Raw genomic sequence first — 25529 nt, forward strand, 5'->3', positions numbered from 1 at the left:
CCACATTCCTGCCCAGGCTAGGATTAGAAACAGAAACATTTCGGGGGGTGGAGGGCAGAGCGGGAAGACACCCCTCCCTGCAGCTCCGGAGAGCCAGCCAGGAGGGATTTTCGTTGTTCTCGGCAGGGGTGGACAGTGCTCCGGAGGAAACCATGGTCTCCAGCTGGCTCTGGCCGCCTGCGCCACATGAGCCAGGAGGCTGGAGGCAGCAGGAGGCCAAGACTTCAGCACACTCTGGGCACCTCAGGAGCTACCTGGGGGACCCATCTGGGCAGGCCCCCCATATCTGACCTGGACAGTTCGGGCACTTTCAAACTGTGAAGGGGGCCCTGGCGGCACTTTTCCTCCAGAGTTTGGGGGCCAGGGCAACGTTCTGTGTCCCAAGGGCCGTGCTCAGGGCTGGAGGGCTGGCAGGCGGGGGACCCACCAGCGGTGCGCCCTGAGTCAGTCCCTCCTCCGGCCTTCAGCTCTTCCTGCTACGAGAAGGGAGCAGGGAGGGGACTGGGTCGGGAGAGGCAGGGCCTAACTCTTCCTTTGGTGGAAGTCGCTGGATTCTAGGACTGTAGCGAAGTGCACACACACTCCCTCCACACCTCCCGGAAGGGAACAGAGACACTGTGAAAACAGGGAACTTTAGTATAAATAAGAGGTCCTGGGGGACAGGGAGGGCCCCGAGGGGCTTCCATAATTTAACACTCTTCAAAAGCACAAACAACAGCGAGGGCAGGGTGGGGGGCCAGGGGAGGGGTGGGCCACCCCGGCCCTGACCCCAGGATGAGGGGCACACTGCAGAGCTTGTGGGTGGGGGGTCTCTCCCCCAGGAGTGACCAGTCACATGCTGGGGACAGGGATGAGGCGAACACTGATGTTTCAGAGGAAGGGGTCATTGTACTTGGCAGTGGGTGGGGACAAGGCTGAGGCCGCACGGGCCACTACATCCCCCCGTGTGTCTGGGCCAGTCTGGGGGACCCTCTGACCCCCAAATATGTGCAGGGCAAGGGACTGGAGCAGTCCATCCGTCATGGTTAGTCTTGTTAATACGTTGATCCATGAGGTCAGCGGGAGGGTTATGGCTAGGAGGCGGGGAACATGGAGGGGGGGACCCCGACATCCATGGCTTCACACCACTGTGCCGCTCGGGGAGTTGCCTGGTTGGGAAGAGATGCCCTGGGGAAGACGAGAGTGGAAACAGGAGGGTTAGAGACTGCCTGGGGCTCCCACCAGTCCCGTGGGGAGGGAGCCAGCCCGGAGTCCCCAGGGCTGCTGCCACCCTGGCCTTGCCCTTTGGTCCACCCCAGAGCCCCCCAGACAGAGGCCGCTGCTCTAGGTCGGGAACTCCCAGCTCTGCTAGCTTCCCTGGCCCCGCAGGCAGCACTCTCAGACAATAACCAAAGTCCTCGGGTGGTCCTGAGTAGAGAGGGTGGGGTAGTGGTGGAGAGGATGGGGGGAACTCGGGGCCCTTTCTGACTGGGGAGGTAAGGGGAAGAGAACTCAGGGACGATCCTACCTCTACCACTGACTTGCTGGGTGACCTGGGCCAACTTCCTTCCCCTGTCTGGGCCTCGGCCTCCTCGTCTGTGAACTAGGGAGATAGGGGGGTCTCTTTCAGGACTCGCCAGACTCCCCAAATCCCAACGACCCTGCCTCTGAGACTGTGTTATAAAGTTCTAAGGATTCAAGACCCTACAATTCTAAAACCGCCTTTGAGGGAACCAAGCTTGGCCCTCAGACCTAGCACCCCCGGCACACAAGCCCAAACCCCGTGGAGCTGAGCCCTCTGAGACAAGAGCTCCAAAGACAGAAGGCGCCAGGCCTGTGCTCCCCTTACTGGGATCCTCCTCACTGAGACCTTCCTGAACCCCACAGCTACCCCAGGAGGTGGACACGTCCACCCACCACCCACCTTCAAGGCTCCCTAAGAGGTGACAGAGGTCAGCAAGGAGCGGAGACTTGCCCAAGGCCGCACAGGGAGCACCCCTGGAACCCAAGCTGGGATTCCACAAGCCTGGACTCCAGCGGTGGGCTCAGATCCAGAGTCTGAGATCCAGGCCGGAAGGCAGGCCCACAGGCTCAGTGCTGCCCACAGAATCTGACCCGCATTATTAAAAGGGTTTCACAATTCACAAATCATATTTCCCATAAAAACTCAGATTTGGCTTTGAGTGACAAGTGAGAAGGCCTGGCTGTGCTGGGTCCACTGGCCACCCCTCAGATGGCTGGCCGTGGTCCTCACCACTCCCAGCTGTCTCTTCTACCCAACCCTCTCTCTGCTGCCAAGGAGCGTTCTAGAAGCCCCATACTTGCTCTGGGACGCTAAGATTTCCCTGGCTTCTCCTCATCCCACAGGGCTAAGGGCTACGACTGCGACAAACCCTCCTGCCCACGCCCGCCGCTCCCTGGGCCCTGGGTAGGCCGGCGTGGGGCCACTCACCGCCTTGCCCGGCCGGGCCCAGGTACAGATGAGGCCCTCCTGGCAGGCGGTGATGATGCAGTCCTCCAGGAAGAGGAGGACCGTGAGCCGCTCCTGGGCGATCTTCTTGCACACCAGGGGCTCGAGCAGGGGCACCTCGTGGATGCGCGGGCACAGCGCGGTGCCCAGCACCTTGGCTGGGTCCAGCCGGCTGCGGGGGACGGGGCCGCTGGGCTTGTCCCCGCCGCCACTGCCCCCGCTGCTGCCCCGGCTGATGTTGCCGAGGCTGTGGTAGCGCTTGTGCTCTTTCTCTGACCCCCGGTCCCGCCGCTCCTGCAGCGTGAGCGTGGCAAAGCGGCCGATGCTGAACGGCGTGCCCGGCTCAGTGGCGCCCGGGCCACCTGCCTTGCCACTGCCTGCCGGGTGCGGGAGGCTGTTGGAGCGGGACAGTGAGCGGGGCAGGGGGCCAGGGCCGGGCTCGCCACCCCGGGAGCCGCTGGCGGCGGGCGGCGTGGTGCCAGGCGTGCCGGGGAGGGTGCGGGTGCGGGCCAGGGGCGGGTGGGGGTAAAGCACGTCTTCGGTGAGGTCCCACAGGCAGAACTGCGTGTCCTGGCCGGCCGAGCCGAAGCGGTAGGTGATGGGGCCGGCTTTGGGCAGCGGGGAGAGGGGGGGTCCCCCGCCCGAGCCCGTGCCCCCCGTGTCGGGCTCCTCCTCCTCCTCGCCACTCCGCTCCCCGTCACCGCCGGCCGCTGCCGCCTCCTCGGCCCTCGTGGTGTAGGGGTCAAAGGCCACAGCGTTGACCCAGGACTTGTGGCCATGGCCTCGGGCCACCACACGGCCCTCGGTGAAGGACCACACGGTGACCAGGTCGTCTTCGCCACCCGTCACGACATAGCGGCCGTCGGGGCTCCAGCACACACACAGCAGGCCCCCAAAGTAGCTCTTCATGAGCCCCCGCAGGAGCATGGAGTCGAAGTGGAAGACGCGCAGGCAGCCGTCCTGGCTGACGCAGGCCAGGTGCCGGCCGTCGGGCGAGAAGGCGAACTCGTTGAGGGGCCCCTCGCCCACCGCCCACTTGGCCAGCGGGTTGCGGGGCGCCTTGCTCTTGGCGGCGTAGACGGCGAAGCCCTCGCCCTGCTTCAGCAGGCTGTACTGGGGCGGGGCCGAGGCGCACGGGTGGCTGACGTTGTACAGGTACAGGTGGCCGCTGGCGTGTGAGGCCAGGAACAGGCTCTCCGACTCAGGCAGCCACTTCAGATAGGTCACCTTGGTCTTGTCGATCAGCCGCTGCAGGGAGAGACGGCGGGGCTTGGGGAAGGCGGTCCGCTCCTGGCAGACCCCTCCCCGACCGGGGTCCCCGAATGACCCCCAGATGTGGCCCGGACCTCCTCGGAGAGGGCCCCCCACACTGAGGGTCAGGGACGGACACCGGGCCACAGGAACGCAGAGGAAGAAGGGCGGCCTGTGAGGCAGCCACAGGGAGCTCCACGGAGGCGTGGTGTCCCGGCTTCCGCAAGGGGACAGCGCTGCCTTTCAGGGAACTCTCCCCATCTGTCTAACCCTCTCCTCTGTCTTTACCGTAGCAGGCTCCACAGAACATCAGCTCCCCCAAGGAAGGGATCCTTATCTGGGTGGTTCTCTGGTCTAACCCCAGCGCACAGACCTGTGCACACGGGAGGTGCCTGGAAACGATTTCCTGGACACACGAGCGACAGCCCCGTCCTGCCAGCTGCACATGCGCCTCTGTTCGTTTTCCCCCTCACAACTCACGTACACTCCTTCGCTCACACCCAGAACCTGCCCTCTTCCACCCACTCCCCCACCACCTCCATCAGGCACTGGCCTTACTGGCCACCAGGCCGCCACTGCCACTCAGCTGCCAGACAGATGCTGTTAAAATGTAAGCCGGCACCAGGCGCTCTAATTCTGTGAACCCCACGGCAGCCTTTCTCAAGCAGGGTTCTGGAAGGAACGGAGCCCCAAAGCCCCTCGGCACGCACTGTACACAATGAATTAACCTCTTCCCCGGGCATCTAAGTTGCTTCTCATTCTCGGAAGAATTTAGAAAAGAATCACATCGTCTCTGTGTTCTCTGGCTGAGATGAACCCTGGTCGAGAAAGGCTCTGAAAGCCAAAAGTCTTTACCACGACCCTCCAGAGGCCAGGGTCTCCCAGTTATTTCTCAGGACGCATCTCCCACCCTCCCCTCAATAACTGCTCTGGCCACACAGCCCTTCTGCATCCCGTCTCCAGGCGTTCGTCCTAGCTGTTCCCTTTACTCAGAATGTCCCCCCCACTCCCGACAACGGTCTTGCCTCCTTCAGGTCTTTACTTCAATGTCACCCCCCTCAGTGAGGCCTTTCCTGACCGGCCTCCTTAATTTAAACCTCCCCACACACTCCACACCCCCCTGCCCTGCTGGAGTCTTCTCTGTGGCACTCACCACCTTCTGACATACGGCATACTTCACTTATTTGATAACCGTCTGCTCCCCGAGCTAGAAGATGGCCCCACAAAGGCAGGGCCTCCATCTGTTCTGTTCACTAAGATGTGAGATCGCCAGTGCTTAGAACAACGCCTGGCACAGACCAAATGCTCAATAAATATCTTGTGAATGGATGAGCTGCTGAATTTTTAATCCATTCACCGCTGTTACCCTCGCTCCCTTCTGCCATTCATGCATTCTGTATATTTGGAACACCTCCTCTGAACAGAGCGAAAAGCCAGAGAACAAGAGCAGCTCCCGCCCACGGATAAGGTCGTTCCTTGGCATGTCCTTTTGCGCCAAGCCTAGCCAGGACTGAGCCATCTCCACATACGATTTCGTAATGACGGTCCCGTGAGGCAGGGATGAGAAACCCATTTTGCAGAGAAGTAAAACGGAGGCTCAGGAGGGACCACCACTTCCCCAAAACCATATAGTGAGTCAATGGTGCAACAACGATTTGAATCCAGTGCCCATGGACCCAGAATTTGATGACCAAGGACTCTGGCTTCAAACAAGTCCCAACTAATGACTAGCCTCGGTTATCTTGCCTGCAACACGGGCACCACAATCCCTAACCCTTGGAGGACAGCTCAAGGAATAATGGGTTCAGCACAGGGCGAACAGCAGAGGCCCTGAGCACGGCAGGTGCAACTGTCATTATTAGCTGGTATCCCACTAGCTGCTGTCTGTGACCCCATGCCATGTATCTGTCAGTCCATCCCATCTCTCCTGCATCCTGCCCCTCTCAGGCCTCCACTGCTCCCCAGGCAGCTGCAGTCTCATGGCAACGGTGTGGGGGTGGTTCATGGGAGGGGGAGCCATTCTAGGCCCCGGGGGCCCATAATCACCTCTTCATTGAATAGCTTGCTGGTGTCCTTCTTGATGAGATCCAGGTACTGCACCTGGCCGGCTGAGAACCCCACCAGCAGGGAGATGGTCTCTGTGGCAGCAGTGAACTGGTTGAAGTCATGGCAGGTGGGCTGGGTACCCTTATAGATCCGCTTGTCAATTGGCTTGTTGAGGTCAATGGACTTGAGCAGTGGGAAAAAAGGAGTTAATAGCTTCTACCACTGAGAGGAAGGAAGAGGGTGTTGAGGTTGGGGGAAACCACTAAAAGGAAGGAGGGTTAAATCCCTAAGGGAAGTGGGTAGGTGGATGGGTGAGTGGGCAACCACAGACAGGAAGGGGGACCCAAATCACAGACCCAGTAAAAGAAAAAACAGACAGGAAGGTGTCCCCTCTCCACCCCACATGAGACCACGGTGCCTCCCTCCAAAGTTGGACCCCCTAACTTTAGGGACACCCTTCGCCTCAGTATCAAGGCCTGGGGTCCCCACAGTCCCTGAGCTCCAATTCCTTTCCAGTCCTGTCCCACAGACACAGCAACTCCCCCTGGATCTTAGCACCTCAATATTCTAAGCTCCCCAAAATGTAGGGTCACCCAAATCCCCAGGACTCTAACACCCAACATCCCAGGATTCTCTTTACTTTGGAGTCCCTAAATCTCAGGACCCCCATCACGGTTCATGGACACATTAAACCTCACGGTCCCCCACATTTTTGGTCCTTCATCACCTCTGGGCTCTCAGGATCTCCATCACTTTTGGGGACCACCATAACCTCCAAGGGTCTCATCCCCTCTGGGATCTACATCACTCTAGAAATACCCATCACACCTGAGGATGTCCTCTTTGGGCTCTTATCACTTCCAGCTCCCCATCAGCTCAGAGATTCTCATTCCCTCCAGGACCCTCATGATCTCCCGAACCCCAGTGTTCCTTAAGACTTCATATGCCTGCAGGATCTCTATCACCTCTAAGTGCCTCACCAATTCTACAATCATCCTCACCTGCTCCCAAAGCCTCAAGATCCTCCACCCCCCACACCACCTCTGGACTTGCAACACGACTGGGTTCTCCATCACTTTCAAGCCTACATCACCTCAGGATTCCCCATCATGGGCAGATTCCCTACCACCCAGAACCACGGAGGGTCCCATAGCATCTCAGAATCTCTCCAAAATCCCACTCCAGAACCCCCACGCATAACCTGGGGATCCTGCATGACCTCAAGATTCTCCATCACCTCTAGGATGGCTAGCACCCCAGAGGGCCTCCCAGGCTCCCACCACCTTTTAGAATTCTGCACTACCTACCTCTGGGCACCCTTCCCCCTGGGATGTCCATCACGTCGAGGATGCCTATCTCAGAACCCCACATCCATTCGGGGACCCTCCTATCACTTCTCGATCACCTCACGGGGCCCTATCCTCTCTGCCAGCACCGAGGCCACCACGATGCAGGCCGCTCACCCGTTGGCTCCCGCGGCGGCAGCAGCCCGGGTAGAAATAGAGCTCGCGGCCCAAGTTGAAGCAGACGCGGTCTCCTCCGGCACCCAGCCCCGCGGGCGTGGCGGGCGGTTCCCCGGCCCCGGCGCCGTCGGGCTCCCCGAGGCGCACGAGGCTGAGACGCACGGCGGGCAGTGCGGGCCCTGGTCCCGGGCCTGCGGGCGGCGGGGACGGCGCGGAGCCCGCGGCGCCGGGGCCAGAGGAGGAGGCAGGGCCGGGCGGGGGCTGCGGCGGCTGGGGCGGCGCCGGGGTCTGGGCGGAAGCCGGACCCGACCTGCGAGCGGCGCCATCGCCGGGGAGCAGCTTGTAGAAGCCCTCGCGGGTGCGGAACTGCGACTTGATTTCCGCGCAGTCCCCCATGGCGGCGCCGGGGCCCGAGCCGCCCTCCGCGCCGCCCGCCGCCATCTTGGGCGCCCCCCCCCCCAGCCCGGGCCCCGCCGCTGCCGGACCGCCGCCCGCCGCCGGGCCCCCTGCCGGAAGCCTCGGGCCCGCGCCGGAAGGGGTGGGGTGGTCACCCGAGCGACGCCTCTTCGATTGGCAACAGGATCGAGAGGCGGGATGAGCTCAGGCCGTCGCTCGGGTAACGGTTCTGGGGCTGGGGGCGGGGCGAATGGTGGGCGTGGCCTTTGTGTCAAAGACCGACGTGTGGTTGGCTGCGGGGCGCGGCCCAGAGGGAGGGGGGCGGGGTCATGGAAAAGCACAAATCCCTAGCAACGGCGCCCTGGGAACCGTTTGCCTAGCAACGGAGGGACCCTCAAGAGATGGCCTGGTTCATAACCTGGCCTTCCCATCACGTCACAGATGACCCCAGTGATTCCAGTGCCTCCTTAGACTCCCAACATACACCTTCCGGACCTCCAGTGTTTCCCACTGACGTCCTAAAATACCTGTCTGGCGACAGCATCTCCAAACACTCCTCCCCACCCTTGATGATCTCCCAGCCCCCGCTGATCTCCAGTGTCTCCATAAAATTCCAAGAACTTCATCCGACCCACCACTGATTAACGTTAACCCTAAACATTTCCACATTTCCCACCAACCTCCAATACATATCTCCATGACTTCACTATCTTCAGCAATCTCACTTGGTCCTCCAACACCCTCTTCTGATTCCAAAATTTCATCGATCCCCACAATGCCCGTAGTGTCCCAATGATCCACTAGTAATCCAAAAGCGCTTGCTGATCCCATGAGCCCCCGCTGATTGCCAGTGCCCCTCACTTCCGCTGAAGCCACCTGCCCCCATCACAGACCTTCCTAGACCCATTCCCGGAGGCATCTCACACTTAACAAGTCCTACAATGAAATTGACATCTTCCTCCAAATCCTGCTCCTCTCCTGTGTTCCCATCTTAGAGCTCGCACTGCCATCCCCCCAGGCATCCAGGCTGCAGACCGCAGGGTCTCCCTAAATCTGCATCATCTCCCTATACCCTCTGCTTCCAGTCTCCAAGTTTTTTGCATTCTGTCACATGAAGTCCTCTTTTCCAGTCCCTTTCTCTGCATAGCACTGGTCCAAAGTCCTCCTCTCCTGCTCGGGCCCTCTCAGCATCAGCCTTGTCTCTGCTCCCCTGGAATCCCATCCCACCCCTCAATGTACACTCCACTTGGCATCTAGAGAGGTCTTTCTAAAGGATGAAGGTGACTGGGACCCTCCCTTACTCCAAGTTCATCTGTGGCTCCCTACTGCTCTCATGGCAAAGTAAAGCCCTGAGTGATTTGCTCCTGCCAGTCTCTCTTTCCAATCCCATCTCTCACCACTAACTCCTCACACCATGTCCCAAACACGGAGATTCAAGAAGCTACCTCAACACAATGCTCTCTTGCCATTGGGTCTTTGCACATGCCATTCCCTCTGCTCGGAATGCTCTTCCCCACTCTGCTCTTGACTCTTTTTTTTTTTTTTTTAAGATTTTATTTATTTATTTAACAGAGATAGAGACAGCCAGCGAGAGAGGGAACACAAGCAGGGGGAGTGGGAGAGGAAGAAGTAGGCTCATAGTAGAGGAGCCTGATGTGGGGCTCGAACCCAGAACGCTGGGATCACACCCTGAGCCGAAGGCAGACGCTTAACCGCTGTGCCACCCAGGCGCCCCTGCTCTTGACTCTTTAAGAGTCAGTTCAGGAGCTCTGTCCGTCCTCCGGGCTCCCCCATCTGGGTTGTCACTGCTTGGGGGGGGGGGGCGGAGGGAGTGTCTGTCTCTCCTGTAAGAGTGTGAGCCCCGGGGAGGCAGAGCTGGGGCTGCTTGGCCACCTCTGTGTCCCCACCACAGGGCTGGGCTGACAGAAGACACTTCAATAGTTGTTTGCTGGCCGGAAAAAGGCATCAATGACACAGATAGGGAGACTATGCCGGGCAATGTCTGTTCCCAGCAGAGCCCAACAGCCCTGACTTGGAGGCCATGTCAACGAACGAATGAAGAGCTAGGCCATAATGCCGTGGGGAAATTTTATTTAGAGCAGTTACCTTCCTCTTCTACCCCTGCCCTCCAGGGGCAGAAAGCAAACCACCCATGAAAAAAACAACCCATCACTCACTATGTATAAGGGGAAACTTGCTATCTACCTGCTTGGGGGAGGGGGGCTGGGGGGCCCCCTTCAGTCTTCCAGGTCCTCGTCCTCATCTTCCTCCTCATCTTCCTCCTCCTCCTCTGCGGCCGCCAGGGCCTGCTCCTGGGCTGCCTTGAGGGCCTGTTCCTCCTCCACCGTGGGGTCACTTATCTCCATGATGTCCAGGCTGCTGGGGTACTCGTGCTGAATGGGGGCCGGCAGGGGTGGGTTGAAGTTCTCGGGACTGTACTTGTGGCCCCAGCCAATGTAGATGTTCTCAAACTTCCTGGAAAGGCAGAGAGATACTGGGAAATCCTCCCTCGAAGGCCCCAGCCTGGGCTTTCACTGAAGGTGGGACCCAGCTTGGGCGCAGCATGACTGCGAAGTGGTAGGCGGTGGGGTGATACGTGCCGGCGGGGCTTCTCTGCTCGTGGGCTCTTCAGTCATTACTGAGCATCTGTCCCCTAAGTGCCAGGTGTGTCTAGAGCTGCACTCTGCACCAGCACGTGGAACCACTGAGCACTTGACATGTGGCCAGGGTGACCAAACAGCTGAGTTTCTAATGTATTCGATTTTCTCATTTCACCCACAATTTTCTTCGGCCCCCTGGTTATTTAGGAGTGTGGTAATTTCTACATATCTGTGAAATTCTCCCAAATTCCTTCTGTTTTTGATTTCTAATTTATTTTTAAGATTTTATTTATTTATTTATTTGTCAGAGAGAGCGAGAGAGCACAAGCAGGGGGGAGAGGCAGAGGGAGAGGGAGAAGCAGGCTCCTCACTGACCAGGGAGCCCAACACAGGACTCAGCCCTAGGCCCCTGGGATCATGACCTAAGTCAAAGGCAGACGCTTAACCAGCTGAGCCACCCAGGCATCCCTGATTTCTAATTTCATTCCAGTGTGGCCAGAGAACGTATTTTGTACGAGATTTGTTTCATGGCCTAGCGTGTGGTCTAGTCCTGGAGGCTGTTTCATACGCATTTGAGGAGAATGTGTGTTCTGCTGTTGTGGGAGTGGCTTTTATTTCATTGTAATGAATTTAAATTGAAGCAATAAAACCGATACTCAGTTCATTACTGGAAAATGTCTAAGCATGTCTGGGACAACTTGGGTCCATGAACCTACTTTCTCAACTGCGAATGTGAAATCTGAATACAGGTCAAGTACTTCTGATGACAAGGTAGCTTCCGAACGGAATGTGCTGGAAGTCTCAACGCCACACCAGATTCTGAAGACATGGCATGAAAATAAAAGACACAATGTAATATAGCTTATTGTTTACATTATTGCTTTCATGTTGTAATGATAACATTTAGGATACTTAGGGTGAAATAAAGTATATTATTTAAATGAATTTGCCTGTTTTTACTCTTGGATGTGGCTAGTACTAGAAAATTAAAAAAAAAAGTTTTAAAAAGCTTTTTAAAAAAGAAAGTTTAAAAGACACAGGTGGCTTGTATTTTATTTGTGTTAAAAGAGAAGGAGAGAGGAATGGAGAGTTTGCCATGGGGGCTCCGTGGTTTTGCCCTTTAACAGCCTTGCAGTTCCTGAGACAGTTGTTTTCCTCCAGGTCTTCCTCGGACCCTTCAGGTATACTGGCTCCCTGGAAGCCTCGCCCGGGAGGGTGAGCTTGCTAGGAAGACGGACTCTCTCCGGCCCCAACCCCACTCCTGTGCCACCGGAACCTGAACTTTAACCAGATCCCTGGGGTCCTCTGCACTAATGGTCTGGGAAGCTCTGGTCTAGAATGTCCTCTACCTGCTTTTCCCCGTTACTTCTCTCTTTCCCCCAAAGATTTCACATCAAGATTGCTCTTCCCAGGCGTCCTACTTGATGCCCTTAAGATGAGAGTTTGGAGCTGTAATTGGTCCCTGCGCTATCTGTCCCTAGTGGTACTTACTTTGTAACAAGGTATTTATTTGGCTCGGGGGAGGGGATGCTATATGATTAACGTCTACGCTCCCTCTGCCTGCTCTCAGGGGCAGGATCCACATCGCCTTTTCAATAAAGGGCCTGGGACCTAGCATACAGCTGGCAAACAGGGACATCCAAGAGTCTTTTATAAAGGAAAAAAAAAAAAAACATGGGTGATTGGAGGGATGGTTGATAGAGTGGTGGATGGATGGGTGAAGGAAGGGTGGGTGAGTGGAGTTCCAAATTTGGATCTTTTGCTTTCAGAAAGATGTTGGCGGGGCGCCTGACTGGCTCAGTTGAGGGAGCGTGTGACTTTTGATCTGGGGGTTGTAAGTTCGAGCCCTGTGTTGGGTGTGGAGAACCCTTAAAAATAAAATCTTAAAAAAAAGAAAAGAAAAGAAAAAAGATGGGGCGCCTGGGTGGCACAGCGGTTAAGCGTCTGCCTTCGGCTCAGGGCGTGATCCTGGCGTTATGGGATCGAGCCCCACATCAGGCTCCTCCGCTATGAGCCTGCTTCTTCCTCTCCCACTCCCCCTGCCTGTGTTCCCTCTCTCGCTGGCTGTCTCTATCTCTGTCAAATAAATAAATAAAATCTTTAAAAAAAATAAGAAAAGAAAAGAAAAAAGAGAAGAGAAGAGAAGAGAAGAGAAGAGAAGAGAAGAGAAGAGAAAGAAAAGAAAAGAAAAGAAAAGAAAGAAAAGAAAAGATGTTGGCAAATTAGAGTGTGGCCAGAAGAAGGGGGTTGGCAAAAGCAAGCAAGCCTCTTCCTGTTTCTGGAGGGGGAAAAATTGGCAAGAATGTAGTTAAAGTATCAAGATTACGTGAAATCTCATCATGGGATCCAACACAGCGTGCGACGATCACAGAGATGGAAAAGGAAAATCTATGAAAACGTATCATGCCACCTGGTGGACAGAGCGGGTAAGTGCTCCCGCCCACGGCCGTGGAGGGCACTCCCTAAGTGGCTAAGCAGAAAGGCTGGGATGTGCCTGGTGGGAGAGACTGAGGGACTCTCAGTGTGTAGTGAGTGTGTCGTGCGCATCTCAGGGAGTGTGTAGCTGCGGGTGGGAAGATGCAGGAGTGACTTCAGCCTGCAGATCTTTTGGGAGCAACAGGTGCGGGTTCCTGGTGGGGAAGACTTCTGCCCTGTGGGGAGAAGAACTGTCCAGGGGGCCTGGGGAAGGAGTTAGGTTCCCCAGACACTAGACTCTGCCCCTGTCAGGGCCACCTCAAAGTGGACTCCTGAGTCCGGAGGCCAGAGATCCAAGTTTGAATCTGCATATGCTGTGTGACCTGGGTCAGTTCCTTCCCCTCTCTGCTCCTCCATTCTCCTATCTGAGGGGCTCACCCTCTTTGTCCAGGATTTCTCATTTTAGCCCCAGTGGAATTCCTGGAGGTGAGTGTGGAGGTCAGCCCTGGGGGCTTCCTAAAGGGGGTCCTTCTGATCTCCATCCCACCCCCTGCCCTCGGCCTGGCACTGAGGAAGTTGTAGGAGCTTTCTCTGCTGGAAGGGACTAGAAGAAGACGTACTTGCCACTGGCATAGGCATAGGCCCCTGGCCAAAGATTGGAGCGCACGACGGCCACGGAGTACTGTGGGCAAAGACTGCAGGACAGGCGGGCGGTCCAGGGTGACATGTGCATGATTTCTGCAGGAGGGTGGAGAGCACCAGGGAGGTCAGAACTCCCCGAAGCCCTACACAGCCCCCTGGAGGGGAGACAGAAAGAGGGGAGAGAGCAAAGGAGGAGGACAGGGAAGGGCATGAAGGGAACTGTGGCCGGCTCCAGATCACTTTCTTGCTGTGTGGCCCCAGGAAGCCCCCGCACCTGTCTGAGCCTCAGTGACCACACCCAAGAAGTGGGTATCCTTCCCTTACCTGCCTTGCAGGAGCTCCTGTGATCTCCCTTCCAGGTTGGCCATTGGTTGGGACCAGGGTGCAGAGGGCACGGCACAGGCCCTAGGCTCCCGGGAATCTGGGTTCAAAATTTGCAGTCTGTCCACTCACCCACTCTCAGCCTCTCCTTCCCCCATCCTCCAGGTGCCTGAGGCTCTGACCTCAGGAAATTCCTATCCAGGCTTCTGAAATCCAGCTCAGGTCCTGCCTCCTTGGGGGAAAGGCTTTCTGACTCTCTCTCCCCAAACCCACATGGGTTTGATAAGAAAGATCTTATCCCTCCATCCAGGACATTGACTTTGCCTGACACGGCTCACAAGACGGACGTGTCCCTATAACCCCAAGAGAGAGGAGCTGTCACCAGGCCCATGCTCTAGAGGAGGGAACAACTGAGGCTCAGAGAGTTGCCCCTAGCAGTTTTGCTGTCCCCCCCCCCCCCCCGCTTTCCCCCCGGGCCCCTCCTGGTCAGGTGGGCTGGCGTGAGTGAGATGAAGAGGGTGAAGAGGATGGTTACCTGCATCTTCTGAGAGCGGGGTCAGCAGTGGCGGCCCAACCTCCTGCTCCACCTCCTCCATGCCCTCGTCTGCCTTCTCTTCCTCCTCCCCCAGCTCCTCTTCCTCTTCCATCTTCTGCAAAGGGTTCACCCAAGTGCAGCGGCCCTGAGGAGGGGGGAGGGGGGAGGTCAGTCGGCACCCCTGGTGGGCAGAGCCTGGCCTGCACTCTGGGAGGAGGTGAGGCGCCAGGAGGGACATTGGGCCCTGGCCCTGTCCTCAGGGACCAGGTATGGCCAGGAGGACAGGGTTAGTCACACAGGTCGGGGGAGGGGGGAGAGGCTGAGAGAGCTCTAGGGGTGAGGTGGAGATTCCTGCCACCTGCCAGCTGTGTGGTTCCCATCTGTGCAGTCATTCATTAATTTATTGTACATTTAATGAGCACCTACTATATACAGGTAGGTGCTAGGGGATCCATCCTTGAGAGAAGAGACACTGCCCCCCCCCAATCTCTGCCCTGTGGGGCTGACATTCACCAGCCCAGATGATCCTCTGTTCATCCTCTGTTCACTCATCTGTGAAATGGGGGTGTTATTGGGGCCTCTCTCATGGGACTGCTCCTGGGTTCCCGGAGGCACTGGAGGGCTGATAGGTGTTTGTTGAATGAATGAACCAAAGTACAGCATAGAGCCTACTTCGGTGGCCTCAACTATGAAATGGGAATGAATGACAGTTAACGACCTCAAAAGGAGTTATTTGGATTCAATAAAACATTGCAGGGGTCCATAAAAGTTTGTTGAATGAATGAATGAATGAATGAATGAAAAGTTCCTAGCACACAGCAGGTGTTTCCTTGCACGAGTGAATGAATGAACATAAAGACCGATATTTCGAGCATTCAAGAAAGGCAGGTCCTCAGTCTCTTACCCACAATTCCCAAACCTGAAAAGCTGCGAAAACCAGAAGTTGCTCTCTTGCGTCATTTGGCAGCAAGCCGGACTATTCAGTTTTGCAGCAGAAATAAAGTCCTGGAGGACGGCTGCAGCCCCAGCCCCCCGCTTGAGGTGCTGCATGGTATCTGACACGTGCGCGGTCGGGCAGAGAGTCCCCTGGTTCTGCCGCGGGTGGGGGAGGGAAGAGGCTGGAGCCCCCGGGCCTCACCTGCGGCAGGATGTGCTGCGTGTGATGCACCCAGTTGGCCATGGAGTCCACCAGCTCGAGCACCGGGATGCCCTCAAAGTCGGGGTTCTCCTCGTACGAGTCGCGCCCCGCGCCGCCCTCCTCCTCCTCGTCGCCCTCCTCCTCGCCGAACTGGTAGAAGCCAAGCGGGCTGATGTGCGTGGCCGCCGAGATGCGGGCAATCTGGGCGCGCAGGTAGTTGGCCTCGTTGCCCGGGAAGGGCGGGAAGCTGATGACCGGCGCGTCCAGGTAGCCGGTGAAGTACTTCTTGATCTTGCGGGCCTGCACGATCTGGACGGGCGTGACGTGCGGCAGCCGCGTCCACGGCCGGCCGGGCTCGTTGCACACGAAGTACAGGTACTTGTTGGTACCCGAGCGGCTCTCCTCCTTGGGGATGACGGGCGGGGCCTTCCACATGGGCTTGGGGATAATGTCGGTGACCTTCTCCTCGTCCTCCTCGCCCTCCTCCTCGCCGTGGGCCTCCAGGCCCTCGCCGCCCTCCATCATCTCCTCCATCTCCTCCTCCTCCCCTTCCTCCTCGCCCTCCCGGAACTCCACCTCAGCCACCAGGTAGCTGCGGCTGAGCCCCAGGATCTTGCCCCAGAAGCGGCAGGTGTGGATGGGCTGTTGTTCCACCAGCTGCTTCAGGGCCATGAAGATGCGGAAACTCTCGTCTGAGCTCAGGCCCACGCCAGCCTGCTCGAAGTAGAAGGCGGTCTCCATGATGTTGGGCACGGCTGTCTCAGCCTGCAGAGGGTGGGGTGGAGGGCAGAGGGAAGAAGGCTGAAGCCCTGATCCCTAGTTTGACTCTTCTAAAATCCAGACAAGTGAACTACTCTGTAACCCAGCTGCTCATGAGACCACTGCTGGACAGTGAGAAGTAGGGGCAAGTCCTTGGGGGAGGATGTCCCTTATAGGAAAAGAAAAGGCAAAACAACAACAACAACAACAAAGCACTAGGGAGAAAATCCGTTCCTCCTTCATCCTTCCCTCTTCTTTCTGCCTGGAATGGGATGTGAGATCTGGAGGCACAGCAGCTATTTTGGAACCATGAGGCAACATGGGAGACAAACTCCCATACCCTAATGATGGTAGAGATGAAAGGTGGAAACTCTCTGTCCCCAGTGGCATCACTGAGCTGCCTTACCTCCCTGGCCTTCTTGTTCTATGGGACAAAGAAGCCACTTTCAGTCATGTTTTCTGTTACTTGCAGCCAAATGCACCCCTAACAGATACCCCAAATCATATAGCAAATTAAGGGAAGAGGCAGGTCTTGAGCCCAGGAATCAGTGATGTTGGAGGATGGTGGTGATAAGTCTTGCCCTCACTGCCTTCTCCTTCACCATCTGCTTTGTTCAGGGAGACAGAGGGGGAGAGACAGAGAGAAGGGGGTGGGGGCAGAAAGGGAGTGAGAACAAGTAAGTCGAGGGCTGGGACTAGAATACAGTGAGGTTTGGGCCCAGACACCTCCACAACCACATGGCCCCAAGGCTGAACCCAATACTTTTTCATTTAGTTGGTTCAGAAATCCTTATTAAAGACCCAGTGGGAGGGGCGACTGGGTGGCTTAGTCAGTTGAGCATCTGAATCTTGATTTCAGCTTGGGTCACGATCTCAGGGTCCTGGGATCCAGCCCCACATGGGGCTCCATGCTCAGCTCGGAGTCTGTTTGTCCCTCTCCCTCTGCCCCTCCCCCCATGCACTCTCTCTCAAACAAATAAAATCTTTTTAAAAAAATAAAAAGATAAAGACCAGTGGGTGCCAGTCCCAGGCTAGGACAGGCACTGAGATATATCAGAGAACAAAACACACGAGGTCCTTCCTCATGAGATCAGCCCTTGACCTGCCCTTGGCCAACCTGACTGGTCCAGGGAAACACATTGCCCAAACCAGGGAGAGCACATGCACTCTTGCCAGAATTTGAAATCAGAATGGAGAGAGAGGGGGTATGGTAGGTAGAATAACGATTTCCCCAAAGTGGTCCGGGTCCCAACCCCTGGACCTGCAACTATGTTATCTTACATGGCAAACATGACTTGCAGGTGTGATTAAATTAAGGATCCTGAGATAGGGACGTCCTGGATGATCTGTGTTGGCCCAGAATAATCACAAGTGTCTTGATAAGTGAAAGAGGAAGACGGGACGGTTAGAGAGGATGTGATGATGGAAGCAGAAATCAGAGTCAGAGACCGAAGGTGCCGCGCTCCTGGCTTTGAAGCTTGAGGAAGACCCAGGAGGAAGGAATGTGTGCTGCTTCTAGAAGCTGGAAAAGACTGGGAGATGGTTTCTCTTCAAGAGCCTCCATTAGTAGAGCAACCCTGCCGACCTTGAATTTAGCCTTGGTGAGACCCAACCCGAAGTGGGCTTCTGCCCTCCAGAACTGTAAGGTGAAACGTTGTGTTGTCCTAAGCCGCTAAGTTTGTTAGAGCAGCAATAAGAAACGAATATGGGTCCACCTTGAGCGCGTGGCTGAAGGTGAAACAGGCTAAGTGTGGGAACCACACGGCGGATGAATGAAACTTTGTGTCCACACTTCACCTTTTATAAGGACACTAGTCCTATTGGACTAGGGGTTCACCCTATTCCAGAATGACCCCATCTTAACTAATTACCTCTGCGGTGACCCTACTTCCAGATAAGGTCGCATTCTGAAGCACCTGCGTGAGGGATACTTCACCCTTCCTAAGAATTTTTGGAGGACGCAATTCAACCCCTAACAGATGGTTGGTATCAGGATGGGATGCTTCAATTTGGTGACAAGTGTACTGAGGTTTTTCCTGAAAATTTATATACTGCAGTCTCATTTTTGTAAAAGCTCCATTTGTGATTCGTGGTAAGAGGAACAATTTATTGCATCTTCTCCCTAGGCCTGCTGGACATAGGCACACTGTTGTCCTCAAGTGTTTGAAGTCCCTTCCCAAAGAGGAAGGCTACACCCCCACCCCCATTGCACTCAGGAGGGGCCCTGTCACTTGCTCCGACTACTTGAAACAGCAGGGGCAAGGACACATGTCACAGCCAGGCAGAAGCTGTAGGAACCAATGTGGGGTCTGCTATGCTCTCTTTCTCCTCCTCCGCAATGGTGGAAGCCTGTGGCACAGTGTCACCTCCACCGCCCTGGGTTCTCAAGCAGCTGATGAGCAAAAGCCTCTGAACTCTGGCTGGGCAGGCGATGTGAGCGAGAAATAAGCTGGGTGCTTTGAAGCCACTGAGATCGCTGTGCTGTTTGTGATCTCAGCTCCATGTGGCACACCCCAACATTCTAGAGTAGGAGAATCGTCATTTGTTGTTTTTTTTTAAAGATTTCATTTATTTATTTGACGGAGAGAAGAGCACAAGCGGGCAGAGCGGCAGGCAGAGGGAGAGGGAGAGGCAGACTCCCTGCTGAGCAGGGAGCCCAATGGGGGCTCGATCCCAGGACCCTGAGATCATGACCTGAGCAGAAGGCAGACACTTAACCGACTGAGCCACCCAGGCACCCCTAAAGATTTATTTATTTATTTTAGAGAGAGGGAGCAGGAGCAGGAGGGACAGAGGGAGAGGGAGAGAGAACCTTAAGCAGACTCTGTGTTGAGCACGGAGTCCCAGGCTCAGTCCCATGACCATGAGATCGTGACCTGAGCCAAAAGCAAGAGTCAACACTTAACCGACTGCACCACCCAGGGGCCCCGAGTTTATTTATTTTTTTCGTAATCTCTACCCTCAACGTGGGGCTTAAACTCACAGCCCTGAGATCAAGTTGCAAGCTCCTCCGAGTGAGCCAGCCAGGCACCCCACCAATTTTTTTAAAAAGGGGAGACACACGAAGAAAAGGTCCCTTCCTCCCTTTTGGGGGGCCCTGGTGTGAGGATATGATGTCTGAGGCTGCAGCAACCATTCTTTGAACATCAAGTGATGAGCTCAAGGACCAAACATAGAGCAGAGGGGAGAAAAGAGCCAGATTCTTCCTGATCTCACAGAGAAGATGCCCCAACTCTGCCCACTCTTGGCCAAGTGAAGTAATTACACATTTGGTGAAATGCTTGGTCCACTGTAATTAAGCATTGCAGCCAGGAGCAAGCCTTACTGACTGCATTGGCCAGAGACGGGATTTATACCCAGGCTTCTAGGATGCTGAAAACTGTTCTCTTGGTGTAGAAACAGGGAGGAGGATTGCGAATGGGGGAGAAGACAGCCCTCAGTGCCCCTTCCCGGGGTAGCCACCTTGTCAGCTGTGGATGCTTGCGCCTGAATCTCAGATGGGAGAAAAACTTCTATCTTGTTTTAAGCACTTGTCACCCAAGCAACATTATCTATTTCCTGCCTTAATGTGATCTATGCTCTCAAACAAGTACAGTAAATTGTTAGTTTTTGGAATGTGATGCAGTAATACTAAAGTTAGTCTGAAATTATTTTTTAAAGGTATTATTTCTTTATTTTGAGAGAGCGAGCGACAGAACGAGCAGCAGGCTGGGCCAGAGGGAGAGAGAGAATCCCAAGCAGACTCCACGCTGAGCACACCCCAAGTTAGTCTGAAATTATAAATGCAAGAACAGTCAGCCTCTGTTATGAAACAGAGGCCTAGCGCCGGGAGCCTTATGCCACCAAATAGCCAAACCTGCTTTGCGGCGGCTGTACACAGCAGGGAGGACAGTTCTAAAGCAGAAAGACGTCTACACAGTGAAGGTGAAGAATAGAGAATCCACAAAAGGGTCGAGTCCATATAGGTGTAAATAAATCATAGAGATAGCATTTCAAAGGAGGGCGTAAGGAAAGCATGCATTTCCCCACAAAGGCTGTTGGGGATCATGGCTAGCAACTTAGAAGAAATAGAAAAAGGGAAATGAGAGCCCCATCTCCTGTCAGAAAAATAAATACAAAAAGCTGAATCACGGATTTAAGTCTCTTCCTAGAGCCATGCACAGGCCACAAACGTCCACAATTTCGCGTATTTGCAGACCTCCCATTAAGAATTCCAGCTCCAAGATAATGCTAAGTGAAATAAGTCAAGAAGAGAAAGACAATTATCACATGATCTCTCTCATCTATGGAATATAAGAACTAGGAAGATCGGTAGGAGAAGAAAGGGATAAAGAAGGGGGGGTAATCAGAAGGGGGAATGAAGCATGAGAGACAATGGACTCTGAGAAACAAACTGAGGGCTTCAGAGGGGAGGGGGGTGGGGGAATGAGATAGACTGGTGATGGGTAGTAAGGAGGGTACGTATTGCATGGTGCACTGGGTGTTATACGTAACTAATGAATCATTGAACTTTACATCAAAAACCAGGGATGTACTGTATGGTGACTAACATAATTAAAAAAAAAAAAAAAAAAAAGAATTCCAGCTCCAAGTTCTAAGGGAGTGGGGCCTTCAGGGACCAGAGTGGAAGAGTTCTTAGAGGGTCTCAACTTAACAAAAGGGGAAACTGAGTCCGGGGATTAGGGGGCACTTCAGCGTTGAGAAACTGAGGAGGAAATGGGTCTCACAGAAAACAGCAAAGCAGAATTATTTTCGGGAGGAAGGAGTAAAGGATGGTAAGAGAGACCAGTCTCCACCTACACGGAGCCGCAGGAGTCTGCTTTCTAAAAAGCAGAGGCAAGGATGGCTCCGTGGATTGAGCATCTGCCTTCAGCTTGGGTCATGGATGGATCCAGGGTGCTGGGATCGAGCCCCACGTCAGGCTTCCAGCTCGGGGGGAGCCTGCTTCTCCCTCTCCACCGGACTTGTGTTTTCCCTCTCACTATCTCTCTCTCGGATAAATAAATCAAATCTTAAAAAAAAAAAAAAAAAAAAAGCAGAGCCAACTAGCTCTTCTGCTTCAACCACTTCAGGGCACTCCAGGCGCCTCAGCCCCTTGGCCCGGCACTCAAAGCCTTCCGTGACCTGGTCCCGGCCCCCTCAGGCCGGTGCGCACACGAAACTGAAATCGTGTGTGTTTCTGGGTCACACCGTGCGTTCCCTCACCTCCGGACGCACGCACAGGCTGTGCCTAAGCCTGGGCCATGGCCCTGCCGGCCGCGCGCCCCTCCCACCGGCTCACTCACCACCTCCTCCTCCATCTCCTGCTCGCCCTCGGCTCCGGCGCCGCTCCGAAGGAAGAGCCCCTTCTGCCTGTCCGCCATCTCGTAGGTGGACTCCATCTCAGGGTCGTCCCGCATGGTGTCCAGCCTGGGGTGGAACCACTCCCATTGCGTGGTGCGGTTCAGCGACTCCAGGATGGACAAGGGGTCCTCGGGCCGCTGGTTCAGGATCTTGGTCAGCAGGTTCACCAGGTGCTCATACCTGCCTCCCCGCGGGAGGGAGTGGGAGGTGGGAGACATCACTCGCTCAGCTCAGCGAGCTCACTGTTGTGTGCCTGGCCCTGTGCCTGGCGCTGGGGACCCCATAGAGAAGAGAAAATGTCCCTGCCCTGGTGGAGCTGACATTCTGATGATGGAGACAGACAGGAACCAAACAGGTCCAAATGTGTCTTTCTATGAAGACAAAGCAGGGAATGGGGACTGGGAATGCCAGGGATAGGGGATGGCTTCCAATTTTAAATAGGGAGACCTTTAAATAGGAAGGTCACACTAAGGGGACATTTATGCTGAGATCCGAATGACGTGAGGCAGAACACAGGGATATCGGGGGTGTTTCAGTCAAAGGGAACGACTGCTGCATAGGCCCTGAGACATTTCATGAGTCGCACAGAATCTTAACAAAACTCAAGGAAACTAGGAGACAGGAACATTCCATGCCAATCTCGCTTAGAAATATAGACGCTGCAGGGGCGCCGGGGTGGCTCAGTCGGTTAAGCACCTGCCTTGGGCTCAGGTCATGATCCCGGTGTCTTGGGTTCGAGCCCCATGTCAGGCTCCCTCCTGAGCAGGGAGCCTGCTTCTCCCTCTCCCTCTGCTGCTCCCCCTGCTTGTGGTCTCTCTCTGGCTCTCCCTCAAATAAATAAATAAAAATTAAAAAAAAAAATGCTTAAGTCCTTAGCTAAATATTTGCAAATGGCACCCAGGAAAGAACTGCTCTCAAAAAGATGACACGCCATGATTAAACTGGGCTAAGAACAGGACAGGGCTGATATTAGAAAAACAGAAAAAATATAACCCATCATGTTAATATGTTTTAAAAAATACAGTAAGTTGGGGCACCAGGGTGGCTCAGTCAGTTAAGTGTCCAACTCATGATTTCAGCTCAGGTCATGATCTCAAGGGTCATGGGATTGAGTCCTACATCAGCAGGGAGTCTGCTTGGGATTTTCTCCCTCAGCACTTCCGCCCACTTGTGCATGCTCTCTAAAATAAATAAATGAATCTTAAAAAAATATATATGTAAGATAACCTCAACCGGTGCAGATAAATTGTTTGATAACAATCAACAGCCATTTATGACTTAAAAAAAAAAAAACCCAGCAAACTAGGAATAGAAGGTAATTTTTTATAATGCTATAATGGGGATCCACAAATAACCTACAGCTCACTCCAAACATGATGGTGAAAGACTGAATTTTTTTCCCTAGGAGACTAGGAACGAGGATGCCTGCTTTCATGCCTTGTATTTAACGCTGCACTGGAGGTCCCAGCCCATGCAATCTGACACGAAAAAGAAAGGAAAGGTAAAAAGGATTGGAAAGGAAGCAGTGAAACTGCCATTGTTTGCAGGTGATGGGATTGGGAATGATGATGTGCAGAGGCCTTGAGCTGAGGGTGTGCCTGGCATGTTGGAGGAACACTGAAGAGGTCAGAGTGGCTGGGGTGGAAGAGGGGAGAGCGGTTGTGCCGGGAGAGGAGGCAGAGTGATGACAGTATTGTAATGGCTTCTTTGCACCTGAGCCTGGGGCTATGCTGAGCACTTGGGAACAGTGCTGGATTCTCACCACAATCACACATCGGAGGAACCATCATGATCCCTACTCTCCAGATGAGGAAACAGAGGCTTAGAAGAGTTGAGGTCATGAGGTCACACAGTGGTTGCAAAGCCAGGATTTGAAACCAGGTTGGTCTAATTTCAAAGCATGTATGTCTAACCCTCTGCTGGGTGGAAACCGGTTGGTGGCAGTCTGGGGTGTGCTGGAGAGCCATCACTGAATTGGGAAGGGTAAGGAGAGGTCAGACTTTGGTCTCAGCTTTTCAATCGGGGGCCTTGGAGTTCCTGAGGGTGGGAACCGTTGGGAAGAGCTAGAGGTTAATTTTGACTACAGTCTAGGATCCTGGATCAGGAGCTGACTAGAGATGAAGTTTGGAGAGCTGGTAGGGGCTGAACGGCTGTCGTGAGAAGCATGAACCTACTCCTGAGGGCACTGGGGAACCATGGCAAGCTCTGCACACGGGAGGGATAGGGTCAGTTTTGTACTTTAGCAAGATCTGTTACTTCCCCAGCCTTGTCTCCTCCTGCTCCCCCTTTCTCCCTTGGTTCCAGACATACCAGCCTCCTTGCTGTTCCTCAAACACAGCAAGCCTTAAAGCCTTTAAACGTGCTGTGTCCTATACCTGAACCACTGTTCCTCCAGTTACATCCAAGGTGCTCTCCCTCATCTCCTTCAGGTCCCTGATCGAACGTTACCTCCTCAGAGGTCTTCCTTGACCTCATGCTATTTAACATGGCTCCATAACCCCCCCTTATCCTGCCTTACTTTCCACCTTAGCTCTTTTTTTTTTTTTAAAGATTTTATTTATTTATTTGACAGAGATAGAGACAGCCAGCGAGAGAGGGAACACAAGCAGGGGGAGTGGGAGAGGAAGAAGCAGGCTCATAGCGGAGGAGCCTGATGTGGGGCTCGATCCCAGAACGCCAGGATCACGCCCTGAGCCGAAGGCAGACGCTTAACCGCTGTGCCACCCAGGAGCCCCTCCACCTTAGCTCTTACCATTTGTTATAGTTATTGTCCACTCTCCCAGCTAGAATGCAAATTTCACTAAGATGTAATGGGGACTGAGAAGTGTATTGACTACACCTAAGCAGCGTTGGCAAGCGCCTTCCCCAGGCAGCAAAGTTTAGTGGAGAGTCGGGCCTCAGGAGCCAAATCACACGCATCCACCACATCCTAGCTGTTATCCTCTTGGATATGGGACCCAATTTGTCTGTCTCAGTTTCATCCTCTGTAAAACAGGGGCAGTAGGTGTGCTAATCTCAGCTGTGAGCGCTAGATGTTAACGTGTGAATGGTGGCACAATGTCTGGTAAGTAAATGTTAGCTATTGTTAGTTTCATCCCCTGATTCCTAGTCTGAGTCAGATGCCCCTGGAGCAGGCACTGGTTACCCACGAGGGGTGATCCCCTACCTGACAGAAGAGACCCTCCAGTCTGAGAGAGACCCTTGGCTGGGTGGGGCCTCTCCCTGCCTGGGTCCCACCCCCTCCCCATGCTCAAACCCCTTCTCACAGGCTGAGGCTGCAGCTGACGCTGGTCTGCAGCAGGTAGGCCTTGGCATTCTGCACAGCCAGCTCCCGAGGCTCTGGCTCAGGCACCTCCATACTGAAGGGCATGAAGCCCAGCTCAGAGGGCGAGTACTGGAGGGCAGGGTCATCCCTCATGTAGGGCCCATGCGGGGCACCCTGGTGGAACTGTAGGTCTTCTCCCTGGTACATGTTGAACTGGCCCAAGAAGCCGGGCTGGGTGTCCAGGTAGGCAGAGTCCAGTTGCTGGAAGAGGTTGCCTTGCCCCTGCTGTAGTTGCTGCAGCATTAGGCTGGCGTTTCGCGTGGCCTGGATCCCACCTTCTTCCAGATAAGGTTGGTACTGTAACTCGGAAGGAAAGCCCATATTCAGGGACGGGTACTCTACACCACCCAACTGGCCTTCCTCAGCCTGGAACATCAAGTTCTCCTGTGGGGTCAGGGGGGCCCCTGGCGACCAGCCCTGGAGGTTGGTCTCGCTTGCCAGGATCCCTTGACCGCTCTGCAGGACCGGGTGATCGAGTGGTATCTCCGGCCCGTCCTCGGAGATGGTGGGCTGGGGCTGACTGAGTTCCCAACTGCGCCGCTGGGAGGCCTGGGAACTCCTCCGACTTGAGGGTTGATGGGGAGGGGTTTTGGGGTCGGGCGGTGGGTCCCCCATAGTTCAAAAGAGGTCGCAGACTTCCAGGAGGAAGGCTTGCAGACAGGCCAGACAGTCGCCCGCCTGCCGGCACACTCCCGGTGGCCTCTACTCCAGCCGCGCCCGTTTCTAAGGAAGGAGGGGGCGGGCCGTTACCAGGAGAGGGCGCGCGGGGACGATGGGGGCCAAGGAGCCAGTTTCTGCGCAGGCGCGGCCCCGCAACCGAGGGCCTGCCAGTCTTGCAGCCAGCGC

The 25529-nt window shown here is 55.0% G+C and overlaps 2 protein-coding genes across 3 annotated transcripts; both read right to left on the minus strand.

Annotated features, from left to right (window-relative positions):
• Positions 1 to 618: 618 nt before the first annotated feature.
• Positions 619 to 7685, minus strand: DMWD (DM1 locus, WD repeat containing). 2 transcript variants are annotated; one of them, XM_026482020.4, is made up of 5 exons: positions 7210 to 7685; positions 5747 to 5929; positions 2432 to 3697; positions 1508 to 1582; positions 619 to 1167 (listed from the first exon to the last, which is right to left on the minus strand). In XM_026482020.4, exons 1-5 carry the CDS (start codon positions 7648 to 7650, stop codon positions 1120 to 1122), a joined length of 2013 nt encoding a protein of 670 aa, XP_026337805.1. In that variant the 5' UTR covers positions 7651 to 7685; the 3' UTR covers positions 619 to 1119. The 2 variants fall into 2 exon arrangements, with proteins under 2 accessions (XP_026337805.1, XP_026337806.1); XM_026482021.4 differs by lacking the exon at positions 1508 to 1582 and having other exon boundaries at positions 7210 to 7684.
• Positions 7686 to 9842: 2157 nt separating this feature from the next.
• RSPH6A (radial spoke head 6 homolog A) lies at positions 9843 to 25497 on the minus strand. Its single transcript, XM_044378118.2, has 7 exons — positions 25149 to 25497; positions 24625 to 25112; positions 21301 to 21538; positions 15257 to 16021; positions 14119 to 14263; positions 13241 to 13358; positions 9843 to 10080 (listed from the first exon to the last, which is right to left on the minus strand). Exons 1-7 carry the CDS (start codon positions 25296 to 25298, stop codon positions 9843 to 9845), a joined length of 2142 nt encoding a protein of 713 aa, XP_044234053.1. The 5' UTR covers positions 25299 to 25497.
• Positions 25498 to 25529: the final 32 nt, after the last annotated feature.

The sequence above is a fragment of the Ursus arctos genome, unplaced genomic scaffold (genome assembly GCF_023065955.2).
Source record: "Ursus arctos isolate Adak ecotype North America unplaced genomic scaffold, UrsArc2.0 scaffold_19, whole genome shotgun sequence".
Taxonomy (NCBI): domain Eukaryota; kingdom Metazoa; phylum Chordata; class Mammalia; order Carnivora; family Ursidae; genus Ursus; species Ursus arctos.